Raw genomic sequence first — 15,251 nt, 5'->3', positions numbered from 1 at the left:
ATTGATAATTTTTTATAAAAATTATATAAAATTCCTACAAAAAAAAGAAAAAGTCTATATATAAATGTATAGTTGAATAAAAAATAAAAATTAAAAAACCAACGAATTGTGACGTTCAAATTCTAGGAATAAATTTAACGACATAATTATTGGGAAATGACGATAGAATACTATCAGTTACATATGTCAATGATTAAATGGAATTAAATCACAAAGATAAAATAAATAAAATTTTCGTGACACGTACGGATTAATGAACACAATGTTAACAAGCACACACACATATAAAAACATATGGTCAAATGAAAAGTATTTTAGCAGTAGTATAAAGTCCATACAACCCTCGAGAGCTCTGAAAAGGTTGTTCATCGCAATGATAAAAGACAATGACTTCTTTCTTTATTTTTATTTATTTACTCTTTTTTTTATACCTAATTTATTATTATTACGACTACTATTATTATTATTATCATTATTATTTTTTACGTCTGTTTACTTGTGCACGTACATTGAACCCTCGAAGGAACAAACGACAAGAAGAAAGTCAGAGGCCTCTCAAAGTATAAGAAAACATGGTAAAAAATTCAATTTAAGTGTGTACACCTGTACTAAACAAAGAAGTTACCTATACAGACGCCCACATTATCACTTGACGTACCTTTTTTTTGATTCACTTCATCCATATTCACTTAAACCTCTTAATGATCGATATTACTTAAAAATTTTAAGGAATAAAACTTTGTAATTAAATTTATAGTCCCTTTTTTTCTTTCTTCCTTTATAGAAATAAAAATATTTATAATATGACTTGTTGGTTTTTTATTTTTTTTATCTATTATTATCAAGTTTGTTTTTAATTTATTATTGCTGGATAAAATACATTTGAATACTCGATTAAAGAATTAATAGGAAATTAAATTTTTTTTAAATTAAAAAAATTAATCATGCGTAAAGTATGACGCCTCTCGACAGTGGAGACTTGATCACTTCTGAGTAATTGCATTTTTCCCCAGTGTAACATTACCGCTAGACAACAATATATTTTATGCAATTTTTTTTTTTTTTTTTTTTTTTTTTTTTTTTTTTTCACTACTCTCTTTAAAACGTTTGTTCTTTGTATTTTTATTGTTAAAAATAATAATTAACAAAAAATCAAAATTAAGGAATTCAGCTGATTAGCTTTTAATAGGCGTTTGAAAAAATTGTTTCTATTGCTCATTAATACTATAAATTGTTTAATTAAATAAAAAATATAACTTAACTGCATTATGAATTTCTGGGAATGCCTCCAGGCCCGGAATAAATTCTGTTGACGAAAAGCAGAGTGTTGAAAATTTTTTATGAGGTGATAATTTTATGATAATAATTACCACTAGTTTATAAGTAAAATAAACTTCCTGATAATGAATATTAAGACGTACCGTAATGCTAAAAAAAAAAAGGTATATGTATTAATAATCCCGAGACATTCTCTATTTTGTCTGAATGTTTTATGAATTTTTAATTATTCCGACAAAAAGTGATAATCCATTTATTAGTAGACAGCCAGACTATTTGTTGATTCATCACGATGTGAACTATTACTATCTCGAATAACAAGTATATTGTCATATATTTAACAATTGATGTGATTATTTTTTAAATTGCCAATTACTCTACAGCTATAAAACAATTTAAATAGCTTATCGTATGAGATTATCTTTAATAATATAACAATCCACACTTGAAACTGATTATTATCAATAAATTCTCACCAGATTATAAAAATTAGATTAATTAATTACTTGAGTGATTAAGATCGACGGAATAATCACGATATAAATTTGTCACAATTATATGAAAAAAATAAACAAAAAATCTGAGCAGGGAAAAAAAAAAAATGTCTAACCTTTTATAAAATAAATTATTAAAAATCGTAAGTGACAAACACCTTCAACGCAGTTCCTAACAAATAGCTAAAAAAACGTTCTTTATAAAAGTTCTCGCCAGAGAGGAATACCCGTTAAAATATGAGACAATCTTTTCAACTTGCGTATATAAAAAGAAAGGGAAGTTGGACATCATCATTAAAGTTATTCTTTTTATTTTATCAAATTTTTTTATTATTTATTTTCTCAAAAGGAAGATGCTGAAGAAAAAGTAAGATTTGTGATGAGCGTGATATATAAAGAGTAATGACTTGAGGTCTTGGTTGAGGTCTTGGTTGAGGTCTTGGTTGAGGTCTTGGTTGAGGCCTTGGTTGAGGTCTTGGTTGAGGTTGAAGTAACTTTAGTTACAACTCAACAGTCATGTAGTAAATAGCTAAGTATTATATTTCTCTGATGTGTGCGTTTATTTAAACGGTCTACCTTTAGAGTAGTGTTGGTGTTGTTGTTGTACCTGAGTAAGAGGCGGGGAGGGGGTAAAAAAGGGGAAAAGGGGGCATATCTGAAGAGAACGGTCATTGCCACCACCTCAAGTATTTTACACAGAACGTACAGAACCAAGACACCAACATACCAACGGCGAAGACGACCACTACACAGCTTACATGCTGGTACAATAGTAGTATATCTATATATTATATGGTGGAGAACAGGAGGAACAGGAGGAACAGGAGAACACACACCATACAATATAATAAAGTAAAAGCCAAGAAGAGCCGGTGGAGGTTGTCCAACGGCATACCAGAGCGAAGATACTTTCGGGACTCTAGACGTTATTCCACGTTATTCTACCAATCGCCTAGAGGGCTTATTCTAGAGCCAAACGTACCCGCACGTACGTTATTATTTAATCCAATACCTCCAACACTTGAGTTAAGTTGAAGACGGTGAAGTGACTGTAAGTGACTGTAAGTGACTGTAAGTGACTACTACTATTCGAATCCTTTCTTTCCTTCCTTCTATCCCTTTCTTTTCTTCTGCGATCTTAATCTCTCCGTTCCTCAGCTACTTGGTTCGTATCGTTCGTACATTTATTTGTATCTTCCTGCTCGGTTGCCTGTTTGACTGCCGGACTGCAAGACTGCCAGCACTCTGTTTGCTCTCTTTCGGGTTCACTATCGAACCAAGTAGTGAATACTGGTGAATAACCTTGACTTTCTGTCTTATTACTCGTCGTCATACTCTTCTCCTTGTACTCTGATTATTCTTGGCGTCTTCACTACGTGGTTAACAGCTTTTAATGCATCTTTAACATTTTCCAAGGCACACAACAAAATAAAAAAAAAACCAACTTGTGTACATGTCAACTATTGTTTTGTTTAAATAAATATTAAAAGAGTGTGTTTGATTGGTGTTCAATCGGCAACAAGTGTCTAGTCAAGTTTTTTTTGCTAGTTAAATTGGTGATTAAAGTATAAAAACATAATGACCTGTGTTATTATTTGAAATAATAGGAATTTTAAGTCAGTATTATTTTTTATTTAAAAAGGTATGTTAGTTTTTTTTAATTTTTTAATTTTTTAGTATATAAATAATTAAGTGAAACAGTTGCCGCACAAATAGCGGTACTGATATACCCAGGTACCTTCTGTACTTAAACTTTCACGAAACCACATAACAGTCATTATAAATATTCTTATTTACATTTACTATATTTTTAATTATTCATTATTATTATATTTATTTATCTTAATATTGATTTGACGAGTTACTTTCTCTGATATAATTTAGAAATTTTATTTAACTTTTAATTAAATTAATCTCTTACTCATCATCATTGATTTAAAATGTTGATGTCAATAATCAATGAGTTTCATCTTTATTTTTAAAAAGCAAAATATTACACATAGTTAAAATTAATATTTACCCGCATGTTGGATTATTGATTTATTTTTAAAATGAAAGTGTAATTACCGTTATTGCATTTTAAATTCACTATCTTTTTTAAGAAAATCTACAAATAGTTAAAAGTTTTGTTAAAATACATTATAAAAATAAATAAATAAAATAATGGTACATAAATCTTTACTTGTTTTTCTTACACTCAATGTCAATGTACACGACCACAAACCAATTAAGTCTTAAGAATTTTCCCAAGGTCTAACATTGTAAGATGTGAGAGTGTAAGCTGGACAATAAGATGACTTGCATTATTAAAATAATAATAATAATATAAAAATTCCATGTCCTTTTCAATTAACAAAAAAAAATTTCTTTTTTTAATCTAGATGGCGAGGGTTCAATTCATTTGGATAAACATCATAGCCATAAATATTTTACTCAAGACAATACTTGCCAGTCCACTGTATCCACAATTAATTACAAACGGTAATATATTTTATCTATTCTTATATAAATTTATCTAAAGGTATGATCAAAACAATTAAAAAGTTGTATTGTTGTTTAAGTAGTAATTAATTATTTAATTATTTGCTGTTGAATATCGATGTGTCATGTTACCGTTGCGTGAAAGCGCGAACAAGGAATATATATATAATGTATACAATAGTAAGAAACGTCACGTGAAAGCGCGAAAGAAAAGTAAAGACGGAAACTGTAAGGAAAGATTGCGCGCGCGACATTGACCCTCATGTCTTACGTGGTCAATTGTGGGCGGACTGGTCACTAGTTTTGTACTCATCTGGGTCACACACGGTCAACGGCTCTTACATTTTTATTCACAATATCCCTCTATTTATATATTTATATGTGTGTATTTAACAAATCCACTTGTTTCTTTTTATTTTTTATCACGTTTGACATCATTTCATTTTTATTAATGTTCAAATCTCATAAATTAATTTTTTTATTTCTTTGCAATATATAAAAGACTATATTATATCTATTTTAGTAATTGCTTTAAATAACGGAAGAAAAAAAAAAGCTGGAAGTAAATATATTTTCATTTCTGAAAAATTTTTTATTGCAAAAAATTGATTGTTTTTTGCATTTAATTATTAATTTACGTTAAAAAAAATTAATTTATGAAATATGTAATTTTGAAAGCTAAAAGTTGTGTTTTAATAAAGATAATCATATTAATTTTTAATTTTTTTAAATTACTGTTTGTCGGAAAATTGTGAATAAAAAATAACGTAAATTTATAACATTCATTTCAGCTGTCAAAAGAAATATTTAAATTTGATTCGGTTTAAATTGTCAAGAAATTTATTAAATATTTTTTTAAACCAAGCGGAAGTCTTTAGCTATTTAAGTTTACTGGAAAAGTGTAACGGATGTAACGTCGATTTAAAATTCCGTTAATTTAAATAAAAATATTAAAACTGTAATAAAATGTTGATTATTTATTTCACAGCTTGTAAAATATTTTTTTAAAAAATTACTAGCAATTATTAATTATAAAAAAAAAATTCGCCAAACTGTTATTTTTTCCACTTAAATTTAGTTATTAAAAAAAAAAATAATTAATGGACAAAAATATTTGACGTAAAGAAAAAAAAAACGACAAAAATCTAGTCACCTAAAAAAAAGTAAGGCAGATATGTAAAATGCTACAAACAATCATAGCAAAATAATGATAATAATAATATTATAATATAATCCGGCAAAAGAATGAAAAATAAACGTGCGTATTAATGGAAAGAAGGCGCCGCCAGTACGGCTGGGAATCCCGTTAGCTTTCGATGTGTATATACGTTAGCCTGTTAAGTGGATGTGGGTCAAAAACATAGCCTAATGTAACATAACAGCTCATTTCCCGCTTACGTCCTATCCGTATCGTCTTAGCTACTATCCACCATCCTACAATTAAATATATTATGATACATTTGTAATTATCTCACATATCTTAAATATATTTAATTATATTTATTCAATCTACCAGTTAATAAAACTCTACATCAACCATCGGCCGTCGGCTTTCAATTCTTTTATTTTATTATTAAGTTACTTTTAAAATTAATATAACCGGAACGCATCCTGCAGGGTGTACACATTCCATCAAACTAGTCTGCCGTACCTGCATCAAAAAAACAGGTATCCCAAACTTTTTCGTGTTCAGCAATTAATTTAATATCTTATAAAATAATAAACATATATTTTATCGAGCCCTAAATTTAATCAACTTAATTATTTTTAATTTTTAAATAAATAGTGATAAGACAAGCATACATTTTTTATTTATTTAATTAAAAATTAAAATGCAACATTTACAATTAAAATATTATATTTATATTATTTAAAGGTAATGGAAGAAATATACGTCATTTACCGTGTGTCTCGCTGAGAACCGGTGAAACAGGAGTCTGTATGTTTGCGTTCAACTGCGTAAAAGCCAACGGAACTCATCTTGGCACTTGCTTAGACCGCTTTTACTTCGGAAGCTGCTGCAAGCTAAACGACGAGCCATATGTATCGATACAAGACAATGCAATCGATGACTTGCCATCCAGCTCAGTCATTGTATCAACCGGTAAACCGATTGAGAGCAATGACATACCGGATATTAAAATAAAATCTAAACCAAAGCCCGAGAGTTTACCCTCGTCAACAAATTCAATTCCCACTTTAACTTCAACTCAAAAACCTTTATTCTCGACAATTAAATTAACAACAACGACAAAATTACCCCCAACAATTACAAAATCGCCTTCAACTTCAAAGTTACCTTCGACAACAAAAACACCATCAACAACTAAAACCGCAACCTCAACAAGACCAATCAGCACTCCTTATACAACAACCCAGCCCTCCGTATTCTCAACATTCCAAACAGTTCAAGACAGTCATGAAACTTACGCTCCAACTACCGTACAAACAACTCAAAAAACTTTGACAATTTCAACATCTACTAGACCTACTACAACAAATCGTAATCCTCCTGCTGGAACAAGATTTCCTCCACGCAATGCAACAACTCCTTCAACAACAACTCTTAAAACCACCACATTGATACCAACGACAAGACCTGCTACCAAAAGACCTACCAACACCAAAAGACCTTTAAAGAAACCAACCACTACTACCACCACCACCACTACTACGTCAAGACCTTTTTCAACAAATTCAACCTTCGCAAAACCTTCGAAACCTTCAAAGCCAACTACTACAACAACAATATTCATTAAAAAACCTTCTGAACCAATTAGAACAACTGTAAAGCCAACAAAATTGCCGCTATTTACAACAAAATTAACCACTACTGAAAAACCGAGACCAATTTCTACAAAACCAAAACCTACAGAATCTAAACCTAAACCTAAACCTAAACCAACTACTACATCTAGTCCAGTTACTAAACCACTTAGTACAACATTATCCAGCCCAATTACTGCAACAACAGCCAAACCAACTATAACAACAACAACAACAACAACAACATTAAAAATTAGTTCGACAGAAATCCCAAAAACAACTGAAATCGAAGTTACCGAAAAAAGTTCAACGCCAGGATTTATTACATGGAGCTCAAATTCCGATGAACAGACTACTAAATCGCCCTTAACTACAACAACAACAACAACAACAGCCGCAGCAACGACAACTACTACAATTGCCACACCAACAACAACAACAACAACAACAACAGAAATACCGAGTTCGTCTTCAACATCATCTAGCACAACGACAGCACAACTAGAAGGTGAGTTTGCTTGAATGGTATTCAGGTCATTGTATCATGTTCACATTGATTTATATATATATATATATATATAATGCGGACTAAAGATGTAATATTCCACTCTGAGGGCTGGCAGGCATCTTAACGGTTGTTAAAGTCCACCGTAATCGACTTCCTGGTTTCATATAAATTTTTTTTATTATATTTAATTTAATATACCTCTCGCTATCATTTCATTTATTCACAGTTAATTTCTCAACTATTTTTATAACTTATAACATATATTATCATATCTGTATTACTGTAATTTTTGAACTTCAAGTAGTGGTTTTATATATTAATATATTATACATTTTAAAAGGAACCAGAAACCCGACCGTAAACAAAATTTTTAAAATTCCCCAAAAGAAAACAAGATTACAGATTATACTTATATGTATGTAAAAAAAAAAAAAAAAAAAGAAAAAATTGTTATGTAGAAATTACAGAACCAGAGTGGTCACCGATAACAACACCAGACGGTTGGATAATGATCCAGTCCCCGAGCACTAAAAAGCCCGGAAATGATGAAAAGGAACCTGTTACAACAAATATTAACGAATCAAAGCCCACCAAATTGCCTACTACCATTTCAGGTATATAAATTTAATTATTAAGACAATCTTTCTTCATTAAATAAAATTAGATATTCATGCTAATGATTCCTAACATTTAACAGAATTCGTGGAGTTAACAACAGAAACGTTGACACCAACTCAGACATCAAAACCACCTGTACCGACCGCTGATTCTGTATCATCAGCATCAACAAGTACTCTGGAACCAGATCTAGACATTCCTGTTTCTCCGGCATCCGAATGGCTCAACATGTCTGACTACAGACAAGGTATTATACCCGGTCTCATTACTTAATCTTACCCATCTTACCCTCTCTGCCTGATTGTCACGACTTAGCGTCAGTCGATTAACTTCTCTCACATCTCAGACAAAGCAATTTTTTAAAGATGCCTAAAAGAAGTTTGAAAAAAAAAGAAATAAGTAAATAAGTAAATAAAATTCGCGACTGGTTAATCCAGTTTGCGATCAGCGTTTATTCGTACTCATGCAATATGGCGATCATGGGTCTTAATTTATATAAAGGTATCAATACAACAATGTTTATTCTTGCAGTTTGCGGGAGAAGAATGTTTCCGGAGTCACGAATCGTTGGCGGTGAGAGCAGTTCTTTTGGAAAGTGGCCTTGGCAGGTAATTGTTTACACCAAATAATCTCATTTATTTTTTATCCCCAGTATAATGATGGTTTTTTTTTTTTTTTTTTTTTTCATAGATATCATTGAGGCAATGGAGAACTTCAACATTTTTACATAAATGCGGTGCAGCTTTGTTGAATGAAAATTGGGCAATTACTGCCGCTCATTGTGTTGAACAGTATGTTGTTATATATTATTAATTATTAATTATTAATTTAATAGATAAATAATAAAAATTAAAAAATTTCAGCGTAGCCCCTGGTGATTTATTATTAAGAATGGGTGAGCATGATCTGGCAAATGAAAATGAACCTTACAGTTACCAAGAAAGACGTGTACAATTAATAGCAAGTCATCCGCAATTCGATCCAAGGACTTTCGAGTACGATCTTGCTTTACTTCGTTTTTACGAGCCGATAGTGCCATTCCAGCCAAATCTTTTGCCAATTTGTCTTCCAGATGACGATGAACTTTACGTTGGTTACACTGCTTACGTTACTGGCTGGGGTAGACTATACGATGGTAAATTATTTAAATTTTTTATTATCTATTGATATAAGACATTTTAAAATGATATAAAATATAAAAAGAGAGCTGATGCTGATGATAATTTAAAATTTCAGAGGGTCCATTGCCAACAGTGCTTCAGGAAGTTTCTGTACCTGTTATCAATAATACAGTGTGTGAATCAATGTACAGAAATGCTAGTTATGATGAGCATATACCTCACATATTCATATGTGCTGGCTGGAGGAATGGTGGCTTTGATTCTTGTGAGGTAAATTTTTAATTTCAATTAATTAATTAATCAACGTAAATATCTGTTAGACATGAATGCTTTATTTTTAGGTATTATTAATTTACGAGATAAAAATAGTAGTAATTATAACATATAGAGCTTAAAAATATTTAAAAACTATTTGTTTAATTAATTTAAGGGCGACAGTGGAGGACCAATGGTAATTCAGAGACCTCGTGACAAGCGGTGGATCCTCGCGGGAATAATTAGCTGGGGAATTGGATGCGCGGAACCGAACCAACCTGGTGTTTACACGAGAATATCTGAGTTTAGAGAATGGATTAATCAAATCCTACAATTTTAAATAAATTAAAAAATTTTCTGTTTATAATTTCGAGAATTTATAATTAACATAAAGTTAAAAGTGATGAGTGATGACAATCGAACAATTTAGTATTTAATTTATCGTTAAATAATTTACAAACTAGCCTTGTTACATTTTCATCTAGTTAACTAATTAATAATAATAATTAATTATTATTGCTTAATATTATCATTATTTCTTATTACTATTATTATATTATCTTTATTACTATAAATATTATTATTATTATTTATTAAAATACCTACTCGCTAAAAACGAATTAGTGAAAATCACATAACAATCACTATTTCGCAGTGAATAATCACTTATTGACAGTGAAAAGTATACCGCTATTTTAATTAATGACATACTTTTTACTAGTAGACAATGAATAGTAACTATTTTCACTATTTCAAATTTAAGAGAGTAACTAAGATGAAAATGCAACGAATTGCAGTAGAGCATAAAGTAAAAAAAAGTAATTAACTACAAAGTGCAAGTGACAAAAAAAAAAAGAAAAATTATAGAGAAGAAATAATTAGCTTTGGGCAGTTTTTTTTTTGTCATTATCAATTATTTGTTTTATATAAATTTTCTTTATAAAAAACAATTGATTGATCTCTTAAAATTTTTTCAGTATTTATAAAAAAAAAATTAATTATTTATTTATAAATTCAATGACGTACTTGCATTTCGATTAAAAAAAAAAGGTTATTGTAGAAAAAAAAATACTATTATAATTGATATTGTTATATTAATATTATTATTATTTTTATAATTTATTATTATAAATATATAGAACAATTGATATTATGCCAATTAATTTAATTTTAATTGTAATTATACTACATTATAATTACGTATTGTAAATAAATTATCAAAATACATGTACTTTTATATAGAAATATATAAATATAATATAAAATATTAATATTATCATCTTTATACGAATATAAATAAAATTTTAATAAATTTTTTATTTTATTTATTGTCTTTAAAAATTTATTAGTCAATTTTTTCTTCCATACGATTTCTTATAGTAAATGTATGGAAACTAAACCCTGGGACAGCTTTAAATATTTGTAAAAAACAAATACATATATCTCTCGATTGAGGATTAAAACCATAAGAGTAAATCTAATAAAAGCTCTGTAGCTTAAATTAATTAGCTGACGGTTTTTTTTTTCATTGCAAAAGACAAAAGTAATTTAATTCGTCTACTGAAAAAAGTTTTTATCGAGGTAAAATGTTTCAGAAATTTTCAATAATTTAAAATAACTTTTTGACTTTTCTGTTTCTAAATTATAAAGCGAAAATAACTTTAAATAATTGTTAGATGTCTTTGTAAAATTTAGTTTTATTTTTTTCGTCGCTGTTGCTTGTGTTGGAAAGATATGTTTTTTTTATGACGATAAAATACCATTTGTTGCAATAACAAATTAGTTTATGTCAGCAAGTGGAATTATTTTTCTACTTCGCTCCACAAGTGTCAAAGTTTTAAGTTACAACTTATATTAGTAAAGTCATTATCGAACAATTAGAGATAAAAATTTCCAATCACCTATTTATTAAATAGATCTAAACAAAAACTTTTCCCATGTACTATTAAAACCCTTTTTCGTGTTTATGTCCAATGCGCACTATTTCTCAATTTAATTACAGTAATTCAAATACAAATATTACCATCTAAATACTTTTTCTTTTTATTTAATATAATACCTGCAATCAAATTTTTATTAAAAAAAAAAAACAGTAATTACATAAAACACTCGATTTATTTATAAAATTGATTTTTTGTATAACAACTAGTTACTGCAAAAAATAATTGTTATGACCTAGAAATCATGGATACGAGACCCGGTTATTTTTTCAACTCTTTCCATTCCTTTTGACATCCGGCCTCTAACTGCAATCTGTACGTGTTTCTTCACTAGAATTACCAATAAAAAAACATAACCCAAACCAAATCGTCAAAAAAAAACATTTTTTCACCGCAACAACAATACCTACATCTTTTTTCATTCATCCTCTTTCACCTAAACACTCAATCAATTGTTTTTTTTCTTTTCTTTTTCCTCTAACTAACCAAACTAAACCAAATAAATAAACAGTAAAAAAAAAAAAAACCAAGAGAAAAAAATAGCGGGTGTGACGGTAAATGTTACTGGACCGGGTTAAGTGGCCGGTGAAAGTTGCAATCGACTGCGACACTATTCTATTCTATTATCTTCAATTTATTAAAAAAAAAAAATTAATCATCCAAACAGCAATAAATTATTCTATGGATATACCTGAATAAATATATACAGGTATACTCCAAAGCTTAAAATAATAAAATTGTCAAACAAAACACGTAAGTCAATTTATTCTTTATTATAGTGTATACGGTTTGAAATAGATGGTTTGATATTTTTTTTATTACATTATAATAGAAGCATTTTAGTATATGTAGGAGGAAGGAATACAAATAAAAGGAAAAAGTAAAAACTCTAAGGATCAAATGATGGCATATATATATGTATGTATGTATATAAAAGTGGTGCGATGGAAGGACGTAATAGAATAGTGTGACGTAGGTAGGGGTGGTTCGATAGAGCTCCAAGCACCAGAGCAGCTGATTCGACTCTCCGGTACTCCGGGCCAGGGTCGCCAGACTAGACTCTGTTTATACACTTGCTATTCAACTACCATCTACTTTCAATCCTCAACCCTCTATGTAATGTAAATGTATAATAATAATAATAATAACTAATATAATATATTAGTAGAGGTAACTTGGTGTTTACGGTTTTACTTATTTATTATTATCTATGTTTATGATTTTAGTAACAGATAGTTTGTGTGGTTGTTTGGTTGTGTGGGTAACTTGGTCTTTGGTTGGGAAAGTCGCTTTCAGCTCAAATGAACCGAGTAACTGTAGCTAAATGTTACTAAATCTTCATTAAACGATCCATCAAGATCATATCGCAGTCAAAGGTCTGGGTCAAAGACTAAATTGTCTGTCAGTATAATGTTAATATAATTTATCTCATAGCCATTTTTTTTTCTTTTTCGTTTTTTCGAGGATTTGTTTAACATTTCTTTCATCGAAAAATTTACTTTTTTCTTTATCATTATTAAATTTAAAATATTTAAAATTCAGAAATATTTCGACCTCTATTGTTTTATTATTATTATCGCAGTGTAAAAAATTTTCTTATAATAAAAAAGCAAATATGTATTTTATTGAAATTTTTTTAAAATAAAATGACTTATCCTACATAAATCTAATTCATTGATTATTATTTTTTTTGTTTTAATTAATAATGATACATATAATTTATTTATATATAATTTTTATTTACGAAACTAAAATAAATTTACATCAATTTATTGAAATTAAAAGAATACATTGTAAGAAAATCTTTGTATAATTATAAATAATTACAGCAAATAATTATAGACGAGCCTCAGTAAAATTCTTACAGGCATATTTATATATAATCAGTTTGCCAAGAGAACTGGAATTTACTGACCGACAGACAATCACCACGTCCACGTAATAATAATTGAATCAACAAAGCCTATATATCTAAACCCCAATCAAACCAGCAATGGATACATGAACTGGTCATATGGCTTTCCCTGGATAAAATGAGTATATGTATGTGTGTGTATGTGTTGTATACTTTGAATGCCTGGATATTAAACATACCGTTATCGATTATGCATTCCACCAGTTAACCACCTGTGTCTCCAAACCTTCAAGCCGACCGAACCTCACGTGACAATTTATAAGAAAGTCTCTGGTATATTTATTGTGTATCCACAACTTAGTCATTCAATACCATATAAATTTTAGACATGACTCACTCAAAAATTCGGCATTCAATCTGTAACCTAGTGACCTGCAAAAATAAAATTCTTCACAATTATATCAAAATTACAGACAAAATAAAAAAAAAATTATTTATACTTGATTATCTCAATTAACAATAATAATGAAGAAAAAAAAAACTACTTAAACAAATTAAAAACCTCGATAAAGTAATCAATTTAACTTGAACTAAACTAATTAAATACATTGTATTATTAATAATATATCATAAAATATTGACGAGTCGTGTAACACGTAACACGTAACACGTAACACGTAACACAGAGGTGTTAACGCTACGAGTTCTGATTACTATCACGGCCTAACAACATATTCAACCTAAATCATCAACAACCTAAAAAACATAATAATAATTGAACCTCAAATCCTTAGAATTTTAAAGTTAGTTAAAATAAGCGACACAAGTATATAGTATTGATATATTGAAAACGGTTTCCTCAATGAGCATAATGATCATCATATCACGATGTTAGTGAGTAGGAAAATAAAAGGTGTATATCCTATGTTGACGATAAGTAGTAGGACAGTGTGTCGCTGTCGTTGTTGTTCCCCATTCTGTTTAGTTGGCTCCGTTGGCTCGTGTACCAGTGTGACCTGGTCACTGGCCCACTTTGATTTCTCCACTTATTTTATATTTTTATATTATAGTCTCCTACCACTACTAGCGATAAGGATATTAACTCCCCTATGTCTTTTTTAAATTTAAAATGTTCTTCATCTACTTTATTAAAGTTTTATCTTTCTTATTCTTTTTATTAAAAGTTTTAAGTAGTGTCTTATTCATTTTATTGTAACTATACTTGGTCCCCACTTTTACGCTTGAGTCCCATCGTACTCCCTACTCTCTAAAGATTCAATGCTAAAATCCCATCGTGTGCCCCACTCTTTACCACTAAAGTCCCATCATTCCCATCGTTATCCCTACTCTTAATAGATAAACTTGTATTAAAAGATATTTGAGTTTGTCACTTAACTAAATCTTAAATTTTTTTCTTTCCCTTTCTCTCTACACTACTTATACATACTTGGCAATACTTGGTGAGTTCTTCCGGAACTTTACTGTCTAGTCCACTCTCTCGCGATTACCACCTCTAGCTATAATTTGTCTGTATAAAGTCGTACTTTATTTACTCATACTTAAGCTAGTATAGCGAATACTTGGTACATAAAAGTATATACATATATATATATATATATATACACTAACATTAGAGTAGAGTTAAGAACAAGTGGGGACCAAGCAGTGTAGCTTATAGCCCATACCTGCTCTATCCAATCTCTCATGACTTTACTTTGCCGATGCATTCCCGGCACATGCCATGCCGGTCAGACGTGTAGCGTCCACATTACTAACCGGATGGATCGATAGTTGATGGCGACGAATATCGGTCCAGTGTGCTTTGGACTTTGTTTTGTTTTTGTTTTTTTTTCGGACAATTTTTTACGGACTCAATGACAAGACTATTTTATATAGGTGTTAGTTTCTATTAGTTTTTTTTTTTTTTTTTTTTTT

At 29.5% G+C, this 15,251-nt stretch overlaps 1 protein-coding gene across 1 annotated transcript; it reads left to right on the top strand.

The window, feature by feature from the left end:
* The first annotated feature begins 2,482 nt into the window (after nt 1-2,482).
* On the top strand, nt 2,483-10,562 carry LOC106693051 (serine proteinase stubble). The gene is made up of 10 exons (XM_053739507.1): nt 2,483-3,414; nt 4,154-4,253; nt 6,130-7,527; nt 7,986-8,141; nt 8,225-8,392; nt 8,677-8,753; nt 8,836-8,936; nt 9,009-9,280; nt 9,382-9,536; nt 9,697-10,562. Exons 2-10 carry the CDS (start codon nt 4,154-4,156, stop codon nt 9,859-9,861), a joined length of 2,592 nt encoding a protein of 863 aa, XP_053595482.1. The 5' UTR covers nt 2,483-3,414; the 3' UTR covers nt 9,862-10,562.
* Nucleotides 10,563-15,251: the final 4,689 nt, after the last annotated feature.

This window comes from Microplitis demolitor, chromosome 5, assembly GCF_026212275.2.
Source record: "Microplitis demolitor isolate Queensland-Clemson2020A chromosome 5, iyMicDemo2.1a, whole genome shotgun sequence".
NCBI classification, from domain to species: Eukaryota; Metazoa; Arthropoda; class Insecta; order Hymenoptera; family Braconidae; genus Microplitis; species Microplitis demolitor.
Note: the sequence above shows the minus strand (reverse complement) of the source record. Positions and strands in the feature narration are given on the sequence as shown.

Coding starts and splice junctions, on each gene's coding strand:
- LOC106693051 (XM_053739507.1), top strand. CDS start 4,154: ATGGCGAGGGTTCAATTCATTTGGATAAACATCATAGCCATAAATATT. Junction 8,393..8,676: donor CATGTCTGACTACAGACAAG/GTATTATACCCG, acceptor TTATTCTTGCAG/TTTGCGGGAGAAGAATGTTT. Junction 9,281..9,381: donor CTGGGGTAGACTATACGATG/GTAAATTATTTA, acceptor TTAAAATTTCAG/AGGGTCCATTGCCAACAGTG.